General features: G+C 50.1%; 6 protein-coding genes across 6 annotated transcripts; 5 read left to right on the top strand and 1 right to left on the bottom strand.

Annotated features, from left to right (window-relative positions):
* Window positions 1-493: 493 nt before the first annotated feature.
* On the top strand, window positions 494-2,106 carry BKA67DRAFT_155286 (mPR-like GPCR protein). Its single transcript, XM_046095137.1, has 4 exons — window positions 494-498; window positions 551-1,282; window positions 1,337-1,567; window positions 1,628-2,106. Exons 2-4 carry the CDS (start codon window positions 728-730, stop codon window positions 1,796-1,798), a joined length of 957 nt encoding a protein of 318 aa, XP_045960655.1. The 5' UTR covers window positions 494-498; window positions 551-727; the 3' UTR covers window positions 1,799-2,106.
* Window positions 2,107-2,479: 373 nt separating this feature from the next.
* On the top strand, window positions 2,480-3,820 carry BKA67DRAFT_155054 (uncharacterized protein). The gene is made up of 3 exons (XM_046095135.1): window positions 2,480-2,901; window positions 2,987-3,263; window positions 3,356-3,820. The coding sequence occupies exons 1-3, from the start codon at window positions 2,682-2,684 to the stop codon at window positions 3,519-3,521; spliced, it is 663 nt and encodes a 220-aa protein (XP_045960656.1). The 5' UTR covers window positions 2,480-2,681; the 3' UTR covers window positions 3,522-3,820.
* A 730-nt stretch (window positions 3,821-4,550) lies between these two features.
* On the top strand, window positions 4,551-9,159 carry BKA67DRAFT_155056 (RAVE protein 1 C terminal-domain-containing protein). Its single transcript, XM_046095136.1, has 5 exons — window positions 4,551-4,970; window positions 5,026-7,323; window positions 7,372-7,809; window positions 7,862-8,108; window positions 8,159-9,159. Exons 1-5 carry the CDS (start codon window positions 4,710-4,712, stop codon window positions 8,857-8,859), a joined length of 3,945 nt encoding a protein of 1,314 aa, XP_045960657.1. The 5' UTR covers window positions 4,551-4,709; the 3' UTR covers window positions 8,860-9,159.
* Window positions 9,160-12,057: 2,898 nt separating this feature from the next.
* On the top strand, window positions 12,058-13,376 carry BKA67DRAFT_654761 (uncharacterized protein; the record flags this gene model as incomplete). The annotated part of the gene is made up of 3 exons (XM_046106610.1): window positions 12,058-12,386; window positions 12,534-12,762; window positions 12,840-13,376. 3 exons carry the CDS (start codon window positions 12,058-12,060, stop codon window positions 13,374-13,376), a joined length of 1,095 nt encoding a protein of 364 aa, XP_045960658.1.
* Window positions 13,377-15,417: 2,041 nt separating this feature from the next.
* On the top strand, window positions 15,418-17,813 carry BKA67DRAFT_512851 (OPT oligopeptide transporter protein-domain-containing protein; the record flags this gene model as incomplete). The annotated part of the gene is made up of 5 exons (XM_046097510.1): window positions 15,418-15,756; window positions 15,816-15,937; window positions 15,985-17,495; window positions 17,562-17,674; window positions 17,739-17,813. The coding sequence occupies 5 exons, from the start codon at window positions 15,418-15,420 to the stop codon at window positions 17,811-17,813; spliced, it is 2,160 nt and encodes a 719-aa protein (XP_045960659.1).
* A 430-nt stretch (window positions 17,814-18,243) lies between these two features.
* On the bottom strand, window positions 18,244-20,070 carry BKA67DRAFT_155745 (uncharacterized protein). Its single transcript, XM_046095138.1, has 3 exons — window positions 19,905-20,070; window positions 18,717-19,843; window positions 18,244-18,665 (listed from the first exon to the last, which is right to left on the bottom strand). Exons 1-3 carry the CDS (start codon window positions 19,972-19,974, stop codon window positions 18,489-18,491), a joined length of 1,374 nt encoding a protein of 457 aa, XP_045960660.1. The 5' UTR covers window positions 19,975-20,070; the 3' UTR covers window positions 18,244-18,488.
* Window positions 20,071-22,305: the final 2,235 nt, after the last annotated feature.

Consider the following 22,305-nt stretch of genomic DNA (forward strand, 5'->3'; position numbering starts at 1 on the left):
GCCACGGGTGGAATCTAGCCCCACTGTCACATGCGCACTGGCCACCTGAGATCGGATGGCATTGAAATCAATTTCCCTGCTGAAAGCTCGAATTTCTCAGTCAAACTTGTGAGCAAGCGAGCTGTCATGGATTTCCGTCGGCTAACGTCACTGACAGCACTAGTGGTGCAAATTGGCCAACCTTTCCGTGTCGCGATGGCAACAGACGGGAGCTCGTCAATTCGAGACTAACTTATTATTCCCTGGTAACGGCTCGCTTTGAGTCTCTAACGTTAGTTGCAACGCTTTGTTCGTCCAACAATCCGTGCTAGACATCTCAAAGTATCACGATTTCGGGGTGGTATTTACTCAGGTTGAGTGCTTCACTTCTCAGATCGTTGTCGGCAACTTTACCACAATGTTCTGAAATTCCATCGCGCTCTAAACCCCATTCCGGGGCATCTCGATCCGGGGGGATGGGTCCCACGATTTGGGAATCCCCTCCCATACCGTCATATGGTGGGTCGATATGCAAGTCCAACACCGATTCGGTCGCCAACGGATACTTCAGAATTAGGCCATCAGAGCATTTGGATTTTTTTTTCTCTCTCGTTACTCCCCTCAATTATTCTTTCGTAGTTTTGCAATGTGAGAAACGTCTGCTCTTCCACCAAGGTTAGCCTGTCTTTCAGTTTCTGGGTTTCTATTTTTTTTTTTAGGTCCCGCAAAACGATTCTATTCGACCAAGATGTCTTCGGAGAAATCGCGCTCTGGAAGCGAGGAGTGCGAAAAAAGCCGCTCCGAGCCGCGCGCTCTGCCGCTGTCGATCCAGGATCGCAGGAACGATGGAATTTGCCTTTTGCCATTTGAAGACATTCCGGACTGGTATCAAGACAACCCATGGATTCGAAGGGGATATCGTCCTGTATCCAACTCTGCCAAGACATGCATTCGGAGCTGGGCTGGCTTACACAATGAGCTGGTCAATATCCACTCCCATTTGTTCGCAGCCATAGCGTTTCTTTTGGCCGAAGCCTACATACTGGAGCCTCTCCATCGAAGATACTCGGGGGTATCTGCTGGGGATTACGCTGTCCTGGCCATCTTTCTCTTGACCGCAACCACCTGTTTTGGCTTCTCTGCTGCCTACCATACCTTGATCAACCATTCTCAGAAAGTAGAGGCGATATGGCTACGCTTGGATTTCGTCGGCATCATTCTCTTGATTGTGGGATCTTTCATATCTGGTATTTACGTAGGCTTCTGGTGCGAGCAACTCGAAAAGACTATATATTGGGGAATGGTAAGTATCCTTGTCAAGTTAGTACATTTACATGAAAACTCAAGCTTCATTCAGACAGGTGGTCTTGGTGCGATTTCTATCTTCGTGATGGTGCACCCGAGATTTCAAGGGTTAAAATGGAGAACATTCCGTCTCCTTACTCTTGTGAGCACCGGCTTGTCCGGTATTGCCCCTATTGCCCATGGCATTTATAAGTTCGGGTTTCCGCAAATGGCCCTGCAGTCCGGCTTGCCATACTATTTAGCGGAAGGCGGCCTGTTCTTGGTCGCAGCTGTGATATATGCGGTTAGTAGTTCCCAGGACACGAATTTTCGAGTTCTAGCCATTAACGCGGTCAACCTGCAGACGAGGTTTCCCGAGTGCATCAAGCCAGGAACATTCGATATTTGGGGGTCATCTCATCAGATCTTCCACATCATAGTCGTCTTTGCTACAATCGTCCATCTGGTTGGAGTGCTTACCGCATATGATTACAACTACAACAATCGTCAATGCGCGGCACACGTTGGCCACTGATTCGAGGGACATACGAGGACTGCACAAATCATGACAACGATACTTCAAAGTTTGCTCTCAGTTAAACAGCATGTTGCCAGTGTGTGCCTACGTGCGATTGATGCGTCCGGTAATTGCAACAGCAAGAGCCGTTGTAGGTGAATCCACATCGACCATGTTCAGAAAAACGTTCAGGCTTACTGCTCCGGGTGGATCGGAGCGATTGACTGTTCAAGGTAACGAGCGTTGCGTTTGTCAGCCCTGCAGCCCCGCATGATTGCTACCCCGTAGATGGAATGCTATAGTCACGAGGCTGCGTAATTTATCAGCACATGTCATCAGGTCAGCAAAGACGGTCAGCAATCCGAGTTGTTGTGTTGCGGGGGTGTATGTCAAAGCATGAACTAGTTAGTGCCATGTCGAAAATAGGACTTGGCAAGAGGCGCACTGACTGGCAGCGGATTTCGTTGCATATTGTAAACGCGATGGCATTGATGTGATATGACCGTGATTTATAAGCATTTGTTGTTTAGCGTCACTATGGGTTGGGCTCTCACCATAGAATACTAAAACTACACCACCAGGACCGTCGCTCATTGGTTATTGACGTCTGACAGGCATCCGTGTGAAACGCAACATGCATAGTCGAAGGATGGGCTCATTTGCAAGGCTACAAATCAAACTTTATGACGAATACACGCACGAGGCTACGGAGGCTATAAGCTCCCGTAGCTATAACGCATTCGCCAAGATCGGGTATAAAGACAGCTCTGAGCCGCCGCGGCGTTTATATGTATCTCAGTCTTGTAGCTCAGAAGCATATTCATTATCAAACACGAACAGTCGCCTTTGAGCCACGCATCTGGACAATCTTTGAACACGCTGAATCCTACAAGACCTAATCATGTCGACGGTCCTGATCATCGGCGCTGGCCCCAACATTGGCCTGGCAACCGCAAAGGCATTTGCAAGTGCTGGTTACAAGGTCGCCTTAGCCTCTCGAAGCAAGATCACGGACGCCTATAAGCACTTTCCATTCGATGCCGCCAAGCCCGACACAGTCCACCAGCTCTTCGAGGGCGTCCGCAAAGAGGTTGGCGACCCCAAAGTTGTGATTTACAACGGTAAGTACCCACACCTTGACACCGAGACAGACCTACAAAAGGGGGTGTTTTCGTGGCCAGAACCTCGTCTGATACTGGTCTTCAGCTGCGGCTTGGACACAAACCCCGCCCGAGACACCGTTCGCGTTGAGTCTCGATGAGTACCGCAAAAGTTCGGACGTCAATACGACATCGGTGTTTGTGGCGGCCAAGGAGGCGGTCGACGGCTTCGCTCGCACGGGGCCTGGGAGCACCTTCATCTTTACGGGTAACCTGCTGAACGTCAGGCCCGGGCCGAGGTCAGTAGCCTTCGGCATAGGCAAGGCGGGATCCGCAAACTTGATCAAGGCCGCAAGCACCAGCTTCGACGGAAAAGGTTACAAGTGAGTTCTCCCAGCTGACTTACCCCTTACCTCTGGGGCAGATGGAAATCGTGTCAACAGGACAATTTTTGCTGACGTCGGGTGTGCCGCAGGTTCTACTATGTGGATGAGCGCAAGAGTGATGGAGCTAATGTCTATCCTACCGGTGCTGAAGCGCATGCAAACACCTTCTTAGAGTTGGCAAGGGATGACAAGCAGAGAGCTTGGCAGTATACTTTTGTGGATGGTAAGGGATACGTGGATTTCAATGAACGGTAGTTACACTGTCCACGGAAGAAAGGCCTACAGTATGCGAGCGTAGCCCGGGCAGCCTGCAGCACAGGTGGCGAGCCCACTGACCGTAACGATCAGTGGTGTTCTTTAGCCGTCGTGCTCTTGCCCGCAGGTACCTGAGGCAGCATAAAATTTCATCTCAGGCATAACGTCAGACCAACCTTATAGTAATTGAGAAATGTCTTCTTGGGTCCCACATCTTGATGCCCTCTGACCTAATAGCTGTCAGGGTTGCAGAAAGCCAAGGTTGAAGATACGAACCAAGAAAGGAACAAAACTAAGCGACGACATATATATATATATATGTGTGTGTGTATAGATATTGAGAAAGGGGGTATGCTGATTTGGGAGCGATTTCGATTTCAGATATGCATGTGACGGCTCAATGAACCTGCAATTGATGGGGCTCAAGTGTGTACTACAGCGGCAGGTTTGTGCGCGGATCCATAAGATGAATGTTTCGGGCAGGCACAACGCATAAAGACTTGTCTCAAGACAGGTGGAAAGTCACGAGGGGTCGAGAACATGTGTTCTGGCCGATCAAGCAAAGCTAGACAGCACTTGCCTGCGCCGGCTCTTCTCTTATATGTACGGAATAGATTGACGGGTATACCATGCAACGTTAGGGAGCTCGTTCGGTGGCGGCGGTAGCGGCGCCGGGTCAGTAGCTCCTCTCATATATAGCGCTTTCCAATGACCCCACGTCATCACAGGAGCTCCCCATGTCGCGCAGTTGTGCAAGCTGACAGGGACATCAAGCGCGAGGTAGAGGCCGCCTGATTCTATGACTCCTCCATTTAATTTCAAGGCGAGGTCCGATCGAGCAAGGAACTCGGTGTGACATTTTCTCAGCATAGTCTCCCTATTATTACTGATTGGACAATTTGGTGACGACCCAAAGATCAGTTTGGACCTGCTGCACCCGTGCAGCCACGTCGGATTCCGAATTAGCTCCAGGAAGCTGCAACGAAGCGCACTCTCACAAGCGAGCCCGTCCTTATAACGATTGCCTTACCGCCGGAGCTTTGCACAGCATCTACACTTCAATTCGCGCTTAGATACCCCTTCACATTGCTTCTGTGCCTTGGAATTGGCCGGTACATCGCGCTAGAGCCTTTTCCATCTTCGCAAACGGCAATGACCGACTTGCAGGAGCTCTCTCGGTAACCTGACATGAAAGGCATCCTGCCTGGGAAGCCTGAAGCAAGGCTTCAGGGCGTGTCAACTGGGTACTGGGATGGCCAGCGCATCATCGTGTACCTCAGCGGCAACGCGCTCGCAATTCTCTCAGATCCCGAGACCATCTTGCAGACAATCTACGATGACGACGAACGGAAGCTGCAGGCGGTGGCTTTTGACGAATTCTCAGGAAAGATAGCTGCATCTACAGACTCAACAATTAGGATATATAGGCCGTTCGATGGTGAGCAAAGAGTAGGGTTTCTTTCTCTGCGCCTTGACAGACTTTCAGCTCACTTTGGCTATATAGTGGGCACTACAAGCGACATTCGAAATCGACGATGCGCCGACTCCTGCAACCTTGTCCTGGGGAAGCTCAGAAGAACTTTTGGTCGGCCGGGGCTCTTTATGGTTGTACAACACGACTTCGACACCCCCTTCATGCCATTGGAAGAAAGATTTGGCTACACCTGTAAAAGAAGCGAGCTTGTCATATGACTCGGCCTATATAGCCTCGATAGGGCACCACGACCGGCTCGTCAAGATTTGGCGCAGACTCAATTTTAGTTCAGACGAAGTGCACTTCGACTTCGGCTACCTACCACATACCCAAGCTGTGACGAACATACAGTGGCGCAAACCATTCTATGTCGACCAAACGATCGAGAACGTGCTGTACACGTTCTGTGCGGACAACCACCTGCGGGTATGGACCGGCGCTGACGGGCACGGCTGTGAATCACTCAGGTTATGGGGAAAAGTCAACCTGGCAACCGCCATACAAGATGAGGCACTTCATCGGAAGTCTGGAGCGGACACGCGGTGGGCTTTCATCATCAGTCAACGTGACCTAGCCACCGCCACAGAAAAGGCCGTACAAGAAAAAGTAGACGGCCAAGAGAAGGACGTGGCACTACAATATCTAATATCCATCGCAAATAGGGATACCGAAATCTGCATGGTTCTGGATGGCCACGGGAACATGGCAGCTTATGCCTTGGAGAATATCAGCAGCAAGTCTCAAAGCGCAAACAATATTGATAATGTGGCTCTAGCAAAATCTCGAGACTTTGACTTTACTAAGGCTCACGCCGGCACCTTCCCTCATGTGGAAATTTTGAGTTATTGCAACAAATCTGCTGGCCACTTGAATATCCTTTTCCATTATTTCGATGGCACAGTGGAGGTGTTCGAAAGCAACATTGCAGATCTGCTCGACCCTACGTCCAAGCCGGGCAGATTGAATCACCGCGCGACATGGTCGGGTCATTCTGCTCCCATCAAGAAGATCGTACGTAACTTCAGTGGACGTGCGATCGTGTCAAGAACAGAAGAGGGTGAGAGCATAGTCTGGAAACACTCTGCAAATCCCAAAGAGGCAAAATTGCTTCGCCACAATGTCATCCCCGAGAAAAGGCACATCCACAGAATATGTCTTCTCAGGGGAGGCAGTTTTGTTGTATTCTTGCATCATGATGTCATTTCTTTGTGGGACTGCCGGCATCCGGAGCCCCAATTGCTTGGGGAGACCACCTACAACGCGCCCGGCAAGCCTCTTTGCATTGTTGTTCTACCTCGTCACAGTGTCAAGGACGTCGAAGTGGCGCACATTGCAACCATCACATCAGAACATCGTGGTGTGGTGTGGGAGTTGAATCTGCCGATCAAGACCGCCCGAAATGCTAACGAGCTGCAAACCAATGGGCATAACACCGACAAACTGACAATTCGTGAATATTGCACCTTTGAGCTGGACGGGACAGGTAACTTGGCTTACGTTCTGCCCGTTGACCCAGCAGGTTCTTCTGCTGCAATAGCCGGATTTCTCGATGTGTTTGCGCGGGACGTTGCCGTGTCTTACACGCATGAGGGCCGAGTGGAGTTCTGGACCGCGAGAGTGGACAGCTCTCACGACAAAGTTGAATGGCTCTCGACCTCATCTATGGAGACAGGCGTTTCTAAGCCCGCACTGGTGAGCGGTAGTACTATGAAAAAGGCTGCTTTAGTCAACACCGACCGATCTGAGGTTACGATATGGGATATTAAAGGTGCCAAGCTAGAATATGCTCAGAATTTCGAAAGCCACAATACAGTGCAAGATCTCGACTGGACCTCTACACCTGACTCACAATCGATTCTTGCGGTCGGCTTCCCTTATCGAGTGGTTCTTCTATCGCAAATGCGGTTCGATTACCTGAACAAGGGACCTGCTTGGGCACAGATCAGAGAGATTAGCATCCGAGAGTACACACCGCATCCTATCGGCGACTCGACATGGCTCAGTGGTGGTAATCTTGTGGTAGGGGCTGGTAATCAGTTGTTCATGTACGATCGTATGTTTGAGACATCCAGCTCCTTGACCACAACTGGTCGCCTTCCACCTCGTAAAGATGGAATGAGAGACCTGTTTGAGGTAGTGCAGAGGCTCAACGGTCCCCTACCTTTGTTCCATCCACAATTCATAAGCCAAAGCATGCTTTCCGGGAAGAATTATCAGGTCAAGCGGATACTTTTAACTTTAAATCACGCCTTGAAATATCATGTGGAAGGCGATGTTATTGATGACTACCTGGGCATGGATTTGGCTGATTTCTACCTTGGCGACGATGTAAGTGCCCACCAATCTCTTCAATATGCGGTACTGACTTTGCGATAGGCTTCCTCTAGAACCAACCGCGGTGGTCCATCTCATTTGATGAGGCGCATGTCGATTGATGATAGCGAAGAAACTTTCTCCGAAGAAACAGCGGTAGCAATATGTGAAAGATTGCAAAAGATCGCGCTCCCGCAGCTCTCAGGCCATGAACAGATTCAATTGATTGACATCGTAGAATGCATGGGCATGGTGGAGAAGCAACGCCGCTCAATGGACGAGAATGGCGCCCGCTTTATGCTTTTCTTCCGACAACATGCATTGCGCAAAGGCCGGACAAACGAGATCCATATGTCGTGGCGTGAGACCAACTGGGCGTATCACTCAACGAGTCAGGACATATTGACAGATTTTGTCACTCGACAGTATCATGGTACTTTGCTCTGGGAGAATGCCCGGGAGAGCGGCTTATTTATGTGGCTCACAGACGCTGCCGCTGTGGTAAGTTGTACTGTCAGGTGCACAACGTAGTCAAAAGCTTACCAGGTTACAGAGAGCACAATTCGAGGTGATTGCTAGAAACGAGTACACGAAAAGCGAGATAAAGAACCCGGTCGACTGCACTTTGTTTTACCTTGCCCTTAAGAAGAAGGCTGTACTTCAAGGTTTATGGCGAATGGCTAGTTGGAACAAGGAGCAGCGTGCCACGCAGAAGTTGTTGGCCAATAATTTCGAAGACCCTAAATGGAAGACCACGGCGCTCAAAAACGCGTATGCACTGCTAAGCAAGCGGCGTTTTAGTAAGTTCAGACTCGTGCCATATTGCTGTTACACCGCTGACTCATGCCAGATTACGCCGCTGCTTTCTTCCTATTAGCCGACCACCTTCAAGATGCAGTGAACGTGTGCCTAAATCAAATCAAGGATTTACAACTAGCAATAGCCATTGCCCGTGTCTATGAAGGAGATTCAGGCCCAGTACTAAGGAAACTGCTCGAAAACGAAGTACTCGCCATAGCAGCGCAAGAGGGTAACAGGTGGCTTGCGTCTTGGGCGTTCTGGATGCTCAAGCGTCGCGACATGGCTGTACGTTCTCTCATCACACCGGTCTACACGCTTCTGGAGACTCCAGTCAGCCCAGATCTCAAAGCCAAGCTCTTCCTCACGGATGATCCAGCACTTGTGGTTCTATATGCACAACTCCGGCAAAAGACTTTGCAAACCCTGCGTGGGGCCACCAAGATCTCACCACGCACAGAGACGGAGTTCGTGCTGCACAATGCAAAGCTATACGATCGAATGGGCTGCGATCTACTAGGCTTAGATTTAGTGAGGAACTGGGAATACCTGCGCTCGCCGAGCACGATGCAGACGGGGCTCGGCGGTGATATAGTGGATCCTAGGATGTTGCTGCGCAGAAGATCAAGTCTGGTGGTTGCAGATCTGCCCATGAATCCATTGGGAGGGGAAGCAAAGAGCGTGAAGAAACAGCAGCCTACCGTGTTCGAGGAACCCGACGCCGGCAGCTTGTTGGATAGTTTTGGCTTCTAGGTGCTTCAAGTCCAAAGACTTTGGTTGCGGATGGTCAACGTCGTGTAGGAGTAGTATATGAAATTAGCCAGGCGCACAAGAGTAGCAACGAAACTGCAAAAGTCTTTGGCGGTTCTGATGAGAAAAAAAAAAAGGTTTAGCTAAGAGGCATCGTGTTATCGCTGGGTACTTCAAGTCCTTGTTAGTCCATCTTCTCCCCATCTTGGCGCAAACGGTCGCTCGCTGCAGTGGAGCGTCTAGCTTCTGGCTTGCGGTTGGGGCCGAGGCGCCAGCGCTGGCGGCCCCCAATTGCGCTAGAATTTGCGATGGAGTCGTGCCATACATAGTATGTACAGCCACCATTAAAAAAAGAAAAGGTGGTCCTCATACTATGCACTCCTCGAAGGATTGATGGGGGTCGACCGGCCTAGCAGGGCCCGAGAACAATGTCATTGTGCCGCTTTGCAAGTTTGAGAGGGCTGACATCCTTACGGGAACCCGATGGTACTTTGGGCCAGCTGGGTCAAGGTGAGTAGGACATATAGTGGTCGTGTTTGCTTTGTAATGATAGCTTGCCCACAAGGAAATGGGTTTTGAGCGGCTACCTCTGTACAAACCTCATGGTTTATGCCATTGGCCCCCCTTATGCCCAAATCGCTGCAGCATACTTAAGCGAGAATGACAAGGGGGGCACACGCAGCACGCGGGCTGCTCGCGAGCGCATGAATGTTGAACAAGGGCTCAAAGCAACCATCTGTGCAAACGCCTTGGTGGAAATAAATGCTGGGTGTTGCATTCGCTTCTCAGTCGATGTTTTTCTTCACTTATTCAGCGTCGGGTCGTTACCCGCCTCTGCATTGAGCAATTAGTGGTAACAAGGTGCAATGGCTGTCTGACATGCGTCGAGGTGCCAGTGGCTCCGATTGGGCGGAAAATGCGATTGGACGTCGTCAACCCATATAGTTTGGTTGGGGTCCGTTTGCATTGCCGCGGCTTACCAAGTTCCTCTGCGGATGTCGCTAACTACCAGGATAGTCTTTGCATGCCGCTAAGACGTCAGGCTGTGAAGTAGTACCTGGGCTGTAGGGCGGACTGACCTGAGGCAGCCCTAACTCAGCTGATTATCGCATCGTTGGCAGGCTGGCCATATAAAGTCAAGCGGGCGAAGACTTGCTAAATAGGCCCCTATTCCAGCCTGGAAGGCGGTGGTGGCCTGGGAGGCCAACATTGTGAGTGGTTTGCAGCAGATTGGTTGGTAGCCTTAGCTTCGTGATCCGTGATTCCGCGTTGGTACTGCTGCTTGAGACGTACAACATATACCAGACAAATACCCATAATTCGGAAATTGCAAAGTCCGGCGACGTACTTCGTGAATCCTACCGGGGCATGAGTGAGTGAGTGAGCGGCCGCAAAGCAAAAAATGCTTCCCGGGGTGCGCAAATAGTTTGTCCAATGCGGCGGCCGTTCCTAACCTTGCTTCGTCCACAGCCTGCCCTCTGCCATGAATCCTTCCATATGCAACTCGTAACCTTCACACTTGTCGGTTCCGAGGCGTCTTAAACCCCGACTAGTTGGAGACGCGTTGGACTTAACTATACAGTCCACACGATCCTGTCGAGTTACATAAGTACTCGCACGCAATGTCGTACGAGCGGGCCGCTGCCCTGGAAATATCTATCCCTAGAAAATCCCAGCAGTCTATACCTTAAATAGTAAAGTGTCCTGGGCAAACGTGCAAACCGACGGGGCGGTTCTTATTAGTACATTCCACTCATCCCCTCTCCAGCCCTGTGCTGCATAATAAAAACAAAAACTCCATACTTGGGGGACGATGAATATCAGGTTCAACTTGCTTGTCAAAACCCCTTGGTCTGGGTTCAAAATAGTTAGGGTGTTTTCGTTGGTCATCCAGTCATCCAGCGGGTGGAATAGTTCAGAAAATGAACTTTATAGCGCTCACTTGTCTAGCAGTATTTGTGAATACAAAGTGGATACGAGGGAGCGCGGAGAGATCCGAGGTTTGTATAACTTCAGCATCGTCGTCTTAAAGGGACTAGTCTAGACAAACGAATACCTCAGTTCTAGCAGTCTTCAGCGTATTCATTCCAGACAGTCGGAGCACCCGTGACATGACAAGAGCAAACCCTGAGAGCTCGTCGAATAGAAGGAGTGTTGACTTATTCCAGCAGCCACTAATCCCGATACCCTTGTTCAATCCCTTAAGACCCCTGCATAATGCCTGTCTCCCGTCCCATTTTTATTGCTCCCTGAGAGGAAAGGCATGCAGATCTTGTTGAACAATTCTTCAGCAGTCTGTTCTACTGTAAAGCCCATGCAATTCCAAAAAGACACAGTGGCCGCGCGGGAACACGGTATGTATCACCTCTTACACAGCGCATATAGTCAGCTGTGAGTTGCCACATGAGGCTAGAGCACGCCGATAAGGCAGTCAGTCACCTCAGCCGACGAGGCTACTGAGTGAGGAAAAGTAAGTTGACTCATGATTTGAAAACTGCAGATAGTCCGGCCCGTGTGTCATTGTACCATCGTACAGTGCAGTCTTTTTCTGTAGTAAGAAATGCAAAACTCTAAGCATAGCGCCAGCATCGAGATGCAAGCGGTAATTGATCGTAACAGGATGGGATGGGTTAATGGTCATGATCGGCACCACATATCAGTTGTTGAGAAGAAAAGTCCCTGCCATACCGCAATATGTGCTATTTATTCCGTTTTGGCTAACCAAAAGCTGTGGACACGGCGTACCACAGTCTGACAGCAATCGATCATAATAGCTAAGACACCGACTGGGCGGTAAGGTAGACGATAATACGTAGTGATGACCTTGCCAAAAGTTTAGCTATCTGTTGTAAGACATTTAGTTTCGACATATCCTGTGCTATTCCTGGTCGTAGGAAAGCTGCTTTGCTGTACTGTTGGGTCCTGGTACGTATAGTGGATACTTCTCGTGCTGTGCCAGACGACTGCATATATTTAGCAGGGATCGCGACTTGCACACAATGGAATCCCCATATAACTACACTGCGAGCTGCCTCAGGGCTCATCTGTCGCAACTGCCTTTCTTGAGCTTTTAACATTCCTGTCCTGAATTATCCTTTAAGTCGGGAGCGGTAAAAAAATATATATATATATTTATTTATCACCCGGACTCGCTACACGTGGCGCCGCCTATATATCATAGTGGCCGAACAAAGAGGCAAGATGTCCACCACAATAGCACCCTCGACGACAGCAACAGCGGTCATCGCGACAGTGGAAGCGTTGACGACAGAGTTTGTGGCACCTGCGCCATGTTATTCGATGCAATTGACAATGCTCTCATCGCCGAAATACGAAATATGGCTAAATGAGCCACAGCCAGTGCCTGGGACAAAGGTTTTAAGCTGCTATCCCACGGAGTGGGCCAGTGGATATACCAGCATCTTCAACAGCACCTCGTCAATCGTGCCGATGATGAGCCCGCTGGTGGCACCCGAGAACTGGGTAACGGCGCAGGAAATGGACAATGGTTATATTGCGTTATGTCCTTCGTACGTGCATTCTTTCAGTCTATCTGCGGTCTTGTTTGATATCCCGACAGCGGCTTGCAAGCTGGGAGGGTATTACCGCGTACTGCGCGGGAATGCCCAGTAGTTGAAGATTGAAGCACAAAACTAACTTGTAGTCCTGTCTATTAGTGGGTTCCAAATTCATTTACCTGATTCCCCAATCGACACAAATCGGCCCGCGTACGGCGCCACATGCTATAGCACATTCGACGACGACGCAACTCTTGTAATGAGTGGATACGACAGTAGCAAATATACAGGTACTGTAACGTTTGTGGCAAAGTCAACGGATCAGGCTTATGCACATGTGATTGAAGGAAAGAAGGCATCCTCGACGGCTTCAAGCACAGGAGCGGGTGTGAGTACTCCAGCTACCAATGTCATCCTTTTCCCTATCTTGAGATGCTCGGACATGACTCTGACGCAATCTACCAGACCGCCGGAACGAGCACAGCAGCGCCGAGTTCTGATGCTGCGTCAACCGGAAGTTTAACATCATCGGACTCATCAACTTCGTCAAGCGGAGTCAGTGGAGGTGCCATTGCCGGTGCCGTTGTTGGCTCGATAGCGGGTGTGGCCCTTATTGCTCTTGCGGCATTCTTTCTCTTCCGGCGCCGACGTACTCAGCAGACAGGATCTGCCGCTCAGACCGGCCACAGCAACCCGGAAATGGGGGACGGGTACCAATCCGTCAATGGGCATCAGGGGCACAGCGCTTACCCGGACAACAACGCATATCACACCGCTGACAAGGCGCTCCCGTTAATCCCACCAGAGGGTGCGGATATTGTCAGCCCAACGTCTTACCATGATGGAGCAGTGCCTCCGTATCAGAGTTACGAGCTTCCGACCAATCATACATATGAGATGGAGAGCCCGCAGGGTACCCACCCGCAAGCCAGAGAGCTTGATGCTGGCTATATGGGAAACGAGTTGCACAACGCAGGTACAAATCATGCGCAACGGGTATAAGCTAGTCTAGTTGCATGCTTGATGGCTCTTGGGGGAGGTCATGACAATCACATGCTCGAGCTCTCTTCTAATAAGAGAGATGTGTACGACATGTTACAAATGTCGGACCTCCTTGCATATAGTGCCTTCTTTCGTTAGAGCACGGGGATGGCACCTGTAAATATTCGAATATATTCAAGCGAGGAGTTGGAGAAAGTTGTACATACCAAATTTAGTTCGCTGGTCAGAACTTTACATACTACTAATAGACAGCCCAATTCATCTAGTTGACTTATCTTTCGTCCAGAATGGATTCGGAGACCGTGCATTGTCCAGTCCTTGAGGTTTGTTGAAGACCATACACATATGTAGATATATATCGTCCCATCCCTGTGTGCCGCCGCTTTCGTCGTGTAGCGGACTCAGCGACCTTTCGCACAGCGCTTCATGCTTCTAACACCCAGGTATATAGCTCACCCATGGACACTTGGTGGGGGCAGGATAGTAGCGGGAGCGCTGGTAGACCTGGAGCCAGTTTGAGTTGCCGCACTGAGCGTCGATCCGCCTGGATGTGATAGCGCTCAGGATGGGGACGCTACACTTAGCCTTCTTGTCTTCACACTTGAGTCTTCTGGTCGGACACGGTACAACTCTTCTTGTCTTCGCATAGCTCATCGGCGAAGAACTTTAGAGAATAAGCCGCGTGCTCCGGTCACTAAGTAACTAATAAAAGGATTACGCTCTAGGATCGTTGAAATCTTTGATCGCCGGGAATTTCTTTAGAAGTAGCGACCCCAAATCCAGTGCGTCCGGCGACGTTACGGAACGCAACAACCTCGGTTGCCGAATCATAAGTTAGATTGTTGGTCAGTGTTCAAGCCCTGGCTCACACTCCAAGGTAAGGAAGCACAATAGAAGACTGCAACACTGGTAGACAGGCATCCAGAAAACAAGTAACACTCGTTTGTCGGCATGTACAACGCTTCGTCGTTAAGATAGGCTTGTTATGTGATAATTTGATCCATTCCGACTTTAAATCATTTATGTAAGAAATGAAATCGTTTCCGATTGAGTGTGGTCCTTTTGAGAAACTGCGTCGTCAATGTTACCGTCGTATCGCCTCTTATTTTAGCAGCTTGCTTGAAAGAATATCTAGTGACCAGATAGCCAAGAGTAAATGCATTTATAATGAATAAGGCGGATAACCAATCCGCTTCCAACTCCCACGACTACACCGCCAGTTTTCGCAGGTACCTCTATTCAATTTTATGAAGCTAGTGCTTATTCGTAATGACACGAGTAGCATGATGTTAGCCTTCATCTACTTTGGAAGGACCAACACCTCCACGATGTTGACCGTGTCTGGAGGAGGAGCTTACAATGAATACAGAGAACAAGATGATCTGGTCCTCCTTGCTATGACCACATCTGATTTGATCACAACGCACATTTCGCGTTTTGGGCAATGTGTATTTATGGTTTACCACGAATCACTCTGGACGGAGTTCCGTCCTGGTGCGCCGAAAGTCCAGATCAAACACGTTTTGCCAACATTGCAGTGCGCGTGATGAGATCTTCGAATGTGACCTTTGCTAGGCAGGTTTCGCGTCTCACATCAGCGTCACAAAAGTTCGTATTGCTTGCTGTGTCTCACCCCAAGTCTCACGCAGAGCCTCCATGAAAGGACGGTAATTCATACACGTCCATATCTCAAATACTGATGGCCAATATCGATAAACCTCATGGACAAGATGGAAAACAGATCAGTCATTTCCAGTTCCGGAAGGTTGATGTCGAAAAGTGGAGCTAATGGATAATCGCGATATCTCCGCCATTTTCTTCGGGCCGGCATCCGCTGTCATCACTAACGCCATAACGCAATCGAAAGCCATCTCCAATCCAGTGGCAGAACGCTCCGCATCTCTCACCATGCGCTGATAGCCGAGCAATTGCGGTTTTCTCTCTCTCTTTCTGGAACTCCGTGACGGGATTCGAACTGTTAATACCGGACGCCGGAAGTTGTTTGACGTCTCCCCGAAGCATCCTGAGACTTCGGCACAAAATGTCTCCCGACAGAGGCAGTGACGCCGACGCGCCTCCGAGCTTGGCAGAAGGCTCGCACGCTGCTAGGCTGCTGCCAGAGGGCCGCCACTTCACGTTTCGCGGTGTCGCTGTCGGCCTGCTGGTTGGTCTCGTCATATGTTTCTCGAACATGTATTTTGGGCTGCAGACTGGTTGGGTATCCACGATGACGATGCCGGCGAGTCTGCTAGGATTCGGCATCTTCCGAGCGCTGGCGCCGCACCTCAAATTCCCGTTTACTCCAGTCGAGAACGTCTTGGTGCAGTCAGTTGCCGGTGGCATGGCTATTATGCCTCTGGGATGTGGTTTCGTCGGTGTGGTAAGTGCTTATTTATGGAAACCACGATATTGGTCAATCACGATGTTAACGGACGAAAGATGCCGGCCATGAACTATCTCATGTACTCTGAAGAGCAAGGACCTATATTCTTAAGCTTGTGGAAGATGATTGTATGGTCTTTAGGGCTCTGCTATTTTGGGGTTGTGTTTGCAGTTCCATTGTGAGTTGAACTACCCGACATCATTTGTGCTCAACTGACATTCAAAGACGGCGACAAGTGATCATCAGAGAACAGCTGAAGTTTCCTAGTGGCTTCAGTACTGCGGTGCTCATCGGCGTTCTGCATGGAAAGAATCAACCCGCGAGCGGTATGGTCCTGGACTCTTCAAAAGCAGCAACATTTGGAAGTCTTGCCCTGGAGAATCGGCCTCTCCTGGAGCCTGTAAACGCCAACGACGACGATAACAGCACTCTTGTTGATGAGGAGTCACTGAGTCAGCCATACAGCTGGGGATCGAACATCAAGCTGCTGCTGATTACGTTTGGAATCTCGGGCTTCTACACGTTGTGTACCTTTTTCTTTCCTGTGCTGCGCAGCTTGCCTATCTTCGGCACGTATGCTGCGACGACTTGGCTTTGGGATTTAAACCCGAGTCTTGCCTACGTCGGCCAGGGTATCATCATGGGACCAACCACTACTCTACATATGCTTTTGGGCGCAATTGTGGGGTGGGGCATACTTTCACCTCTGGCCAAACACAAAGGGTGGGCTCCAGGAGATGTCAGCGATTGGGAAACCGGAAGCAAAGGCTGGATCGTCTGGGTCTCACTGGCTATCATGCTTGCAGATTCTGTTGTCAGCTTGAGCTACATCGCCTTCCGGCCACTCGTTCAAAATGCTCCATCGTATTTAGCATCCATCAGTCAACGACTTCGTAGTGGAACCGTGAAAGAACCCTTCCGGCCTTCGACAGCTGGCTACTCAGCTGTTGGTGGCGACGAGAACGATCCTCGAAGTTCAACAGGCGCGCGGAGCTCAACATCAGAACTCCTGCAAAGCCCGGCCTTTGAACAGCAAGACAGCCACGAGCTCAGAGTATGGGACCACGATGATGCTCCAGCAGAGCAGCAGGTCGGAGACAAAACTGTCGGCATTGGACTTGTGCTGTCCATAGTTGTGTGCATCGCGAGCATTCATATCACGTTTGGTGACCTAGTGCCGCTTTACGCCAACATCATTGCAATTTTGATGGCACTAGTCTTGAGCATTATGGGCGTGAGAGCTCTTGGTGAGACCGACCTGAACCCCGTATCCGGGATCAGCAAATTGGCGCAGCTTTTCTTCGCCCTGATCATCCCTCAGACAAACAAGGCCAGTGTTCTCATCAACCTGGTCGCCGGCGCTGTATCCGAAGCCGGCGCTCTCCAAGCCGGCGACCTGATGCAGGACCTGAAGACAGGCCATCTGCTTGGAGCGGCGCCTAATGCGCAGTTCTGGGGCCAAGTGATCGGCGCCACTGTCGGCGCCGTCGTCAGTGCATTGATCTACCGTCTATATACCGCAGTATACACGGTCCCTGGTGACCTGTTCCAGGTGCCGACAGCCTACGTGTGGATATTTACAGCAAGGCTTGTTACCGGACAGGGCTTGCCCCCGCTGGCGAGAGAGTGGGCTTTTGGGGCTGCTATCCTCTTCGCTTTCATCACAGCTCTGCGCACCAAAACCATGGACAAATCATGGCAGGCCTACATCCCTGGCGGCATCGCCGTGGCTATCGGTATGCCCGCTCGCTCCCTGCAGTAATCCAATCTGATCTGCAACGGTTCCGCTGACGCTTTCCTAGGAATGTACAACGTCCCCTCGTTCACTTTGGCCAGAACCATCGGGGGCCTGGTCAGCTGGTATTGGAGACAGCACCTGAAGCGTGAGGACACGCCGCTCATCGTCTTGGCCTCTGTGAGTAACCCTTCTCCAATCTTGGCTCGGCTAGAATGTGGCTAACACGAAAAAAAAAACTTAGGGCTTTGTCCTTGGCGAGGGCTTTCTAAGTATTGTCAATCTCATTCTACAAAGCGCTCGGGTGCCGCATCTTTGAACAAGCCGATCTTGAGGAATGAATCATCAAATAATTAAGGACGAGACTCAGATCTGGTGGATCGAGATTGAATATCACGCATTGCAGTCCTCGAGCTACCTTCGCTTAGCTACCACAGTAAGGTCTGTTGAGTATCAAAATCACGGCTTCGTGTCACAAGGGCTGGGACAATCTTGCCCCAAATAAATACACATTACGGGACGAGCCAGAATAAGAAACAAGCCTATGAGAGCTTACAAGCTGTACTTCTACTTGTTAGAGTAGCAAGCCAAAAAAACAAAAACAAAACCAAAAAAGGTACTCAATACATTTTATGTATTAGCGAATAATCTGTGAGGCAGTGATCAAACTGCGTACTATCGACGGTAAAGGCATGAGCGCAGAGGAAAGTGTCTAGCACAATATTCCTCGTTGCTAGTTATATCCCAAAATAAACAATAAACTCCCAAGGTATCTTGTGAGGAACGCTCCCTCGGTCCGATGAAACTGGCCACCGATGTATAAAAGTAAAATTTCGTTTCAGCCAGTCGTCAAGGCCCCCCTCATAAACTCCTATTTGTAATAACCGATCATGCTGAACCCGTTTTTTGTGGACAGTCCGTCCAATCCTTAAGATGCAGATACAGACATAGAAATATAGAAACGTCATGGCAGCTACCGGTCTGGGATACGTCGTTACTTCAAAAGCTCATTGCCCTTCGTGAGCTCTTCTAGCCAGTCAGCAGCCATTTGCAGCACGGTGCTCTTGCTGTAACCACCGTTCCTGAGGTTTGGCACAATTTCTTGGAGGTTGTCGAAACCATCCTTGATGATAGTCCTTCTTCTTTGTTCGGATTTGATATGATTTTTTCTCTACAGACACGATTAGTTTGCGGTCATGTGATCATGATAATTGTGACATACCTTGGCTTCCTCGCTGAGATTTTCTCTAGGTGGTTTCGAACCATTGACATTAGACTTGCGGCGCTTTTTGCCTGGGGCAACACTTGAGGATGAAGCTTCACAAGTTTCGTTCAAGTTGTCTTTCGACTTGCGCTTCCTGGCGGCCAGTTTGCTTGAAGACATCCCAGCCTCATCATCCTCACCGGCCTCGTCATTCTTCCTTCGCTTCTTCGAAAAGCCATCGAGGAGAGGCTGACCATTCACCTTGCCGCAACGTCCGCCTGCAGGTGAGCTACTACCACTTCCCAAAGGACTAGGTGGCTGAGTTGTAGCGGCACTTGTAATTGGCTGGAAAATATCGAGATACTTCATCCGTTCGTTTTCCTGACTTTGTGCAGTATCCCTTTCAGAAGAGGGGACAAAGGATTGATTACCAGCAAAGCTTCTATCTGAGCCCCACCGCACATCCTCGGGTATTTGTTGTACCACCCTGTGACTGCTAGGTCCATGGGGGTGGCCATAAACCATGTCTGCGAAAAGGTTTTCGTCGCGATGCTCCGTCAGTGGCGTGACTGGGGAGTGGATGGATGCCGCGCGAACGGGACTCGTCTGGCTCGTGAGTTGGCTCTGAGTATGCAGTAAGGGGTGTGCTGTCGGACGGCCAGCCGCCTGGGAAGGCAGCATGCCTCCACGACCGACACTATTTACTCGTGCGGTCGGACCATTTTGAAGTCCTGCTAATACTGCAGCTGCATCTGCGGGAGAGTGCGAAACGTGTTGGGGGTGGTGAGAGGTTCTCATGTGCTGCCGTGGAGGTTGCATGATTTGAGGAGCAGCCATGGTCGGATATTGTATCGAATCGAAGAGTGGATCGGAAGAGATATTCGAGGTGAAGTCGAACATGGACGGAGAGAAGTTGGTGGTTTGATGTCCAAAGGATGTCGCAGAACCCATGAATTGAGGCGGTAGTTGCTGCCACGCATCACTGAAGTTGAGGCCTTCCCCGAATTGCATATCAATCATAGGAGTGCCCGATTTGAGTTGCTCTAGAAGGTGGTTGAGGCTTTGTGATTCTTCAAAGGAAAGAAGTGCTGGTCCTGGCGCTGGCTCCGGTGGCTCGAAGAAGAGATCATCTCCTCTATTGACATCTACACCGTGGTCAGCAACTGGTAAACCCGCAGGCGCAAATCTAAAAGGTCCATGACGTACATCCAAACGGCATCCCAGCGCCCTGGGATGGCTTTGACGACCCCATTCTGGGACGCTGTACCGCGAGCATGGATGCTTTTCGGGTGAGAGTTGGTGTGAGATTGCCGGAAGGTGGGCGTGTGAAGTCTAGCGCTTGAGTGAGACCTGACACGAGATTATGATACTGTAGTCGCGTGAGGGCTTTCGCTGTGTAGTGGTCGGACGGGGTGGGTGTAGGTTTTGGTGTTCGGTGCTAAAGAAGAACTTGTGAGAGGATAGTCGTATGGTGTGTGTTTCCGCTGCGAGTATGTTGCGGCGCGCGCGGTCGATATGGGTGATGAAATTTTGGTTTGAGCTGGATATGGCTTTCACGGACCGACAGGCGAACAGCTCGAGATTATATCAAAGCGCCGGGACGAGTCGAGTCGCTCAACTCCTAGTCGGGTTGTGTTGAAGCCGCATCACGGGAGTTTGCCTGTTTAGGAAGGGAACGGAGCTGCGGGTTACAAACTACTGCACCTCTTAGGATCCAGCATTATAGTCGGCTGTGTTATAGAGAGCCGAAGTAGGAGGCAGAGCGATTCTGTAGGCGAGCAGGATAGCAAGTCGTCGGACAGGGTAGAAACATAGGACGGATAGGCATGAATATGACCCATCCCAAGGTGCGGCTCCTCAAGTGGAAGTTGGGAGCTGCGTGAAGACTCCCGAGACTACACCCAGGGCCGCAAAAGGGTGTGTGGAGAGTGGTGAAAGTGACAGAGAGAATGAGCTCGAGGCCATTCGCTGGAGGAAACGACCGAAGATCCCTGTCGCTCCGCGGGTGCCAAGTCTGGTAGGGTAGACGGTGGTCACGCTGCAGAGGAGCTGCAGAGCGCTCAACAAAGTGGAAGTTGTCTTGCAGCTGCAGGACGGTGGACTAGGCCAACTATCTTTTCCCTGTTTTTTTTTTTTTTTGTGTGTGGTTAAACAGCATGATATCGATTTACTGAAGTTGTTGTCAGGAACGGCCATCCAGACCAAGTACTTCTCTGCAGTCGCGATCATTTTCTCCTTCTTTCTCTCTCTTCCAAAGTCAATCCAATGTACATAACACCGAGAGCCAGCATGGGGGCGAGCTAGCAGGTAGAGAATTCAAATCCATAACTACAGTAGGAAGTCTGCGAGAGAAGTGCCCAACAAGACGTCTTCAACTCCCGCCATCTATCCCTCGGAACGACACCCACGACATCGGAGATCTTATTGTTATTGCTCTATTGTATGTATAAACAAACACGTTTCTGAAGATCTGTTCCATAGGAAGTATTACGGAGTAAACCCCTGCAATTCCACAGGGATTTGGACAAGCGATTGACCATGATTTGATCGTTTGATCTCGCTAAGCCAGAAAAACCATCCAAGGTCCGACCCTAAGTGTGCCCGGCCGATCAAAGGTTTAGTTGCATATCATCGCAAGGCAGATACTTTCTCTCTAACTCGTTAGCTTTGCTTTAGTCGGCTTCTCCCCGTCACTAACGTTAGGTTCTCGGGGGTCTGTCTCCTCACTTGCTGGCTTGTCAAGCTTGTCAAGCTTGTCTCTTCACTTCACCTACAGCGGGATCAATCCGAATTTCACATGTCAAAACCAAATCAATTTCCACCTCTACCGTTCTCCGCGTGGAGTTGCTCTTCCTTTCTACTGTAAATCCCCACGTGAGCCTAGGCGAATAAACGCTAGACGGTAGCACGGATCATCCGCTCGAGAGAGTGAGTCCAAAACCATCAACGTCAATTGAAAAAGTCCACCGTCTGCCTGCTGTGTAAAGACCATGTTTCGAGCATGCCAACTTCCCCTTTCTCTAACCTAACTGCCCCAATAAGTCCGATGCATTAAGCTGTAGTCACCCACACCTACACGATAAGGGCGCAAATCCCCTTATTCCAATTTCTTGCTTCTGGGTTTGTCGGAGCTTAAAGGGGTGCCGCAGCATGATTAATGCGCGTTCGCGTTGCATTGTTCTTTGACCAGAACGGAAGGCCGCCAAAATACCACGTTTTCCAAGCGAACTCTTTTGCTACATACAACTTGCCCGTCAGACCGTTTCTTGCCCAGTTCAAATAAATCGAGACTCTATTAGTAGCATCAGATAAGGTTCATCAGGTAGTCATCCAACATTTGCTGACGTACGTACAACGCGCCGTTCGACATCTCAAATTTCAATGTTTGGGTCCGTCTCTAGCCACGCTACGCGCGCTTGAACGTTGAGGCTAGTAGTCCCTGTGTCGCTTTTGTACCTATCCAACAAACATCACATCACATCACCAACAACACCACCACCGCAACGCTTGCTCTCCAAGGGGCTGTTTCGTTGCGTGCACCGTGTTTCCCCACGGCTTGTTTACTGACTTTCGGATCTCTTCACTCCCCTGGATTTTCTGGAACGAT

The sequence above is a fragment of the Truncatella angustata genome (assembly GCF_020726525.1).
Source record: "Truncatella angustata strain MPI-SDFR-AT-0073 chromosome Unknown BKA67scaffold_2, whole genome shotgun sequence".
NCBI lineage: Eukaryota > Fungi > Ascomycota > Sordariomycetes > Amphisphaeriales > Sporocadaceae > Truncatella > Truncatella angustata.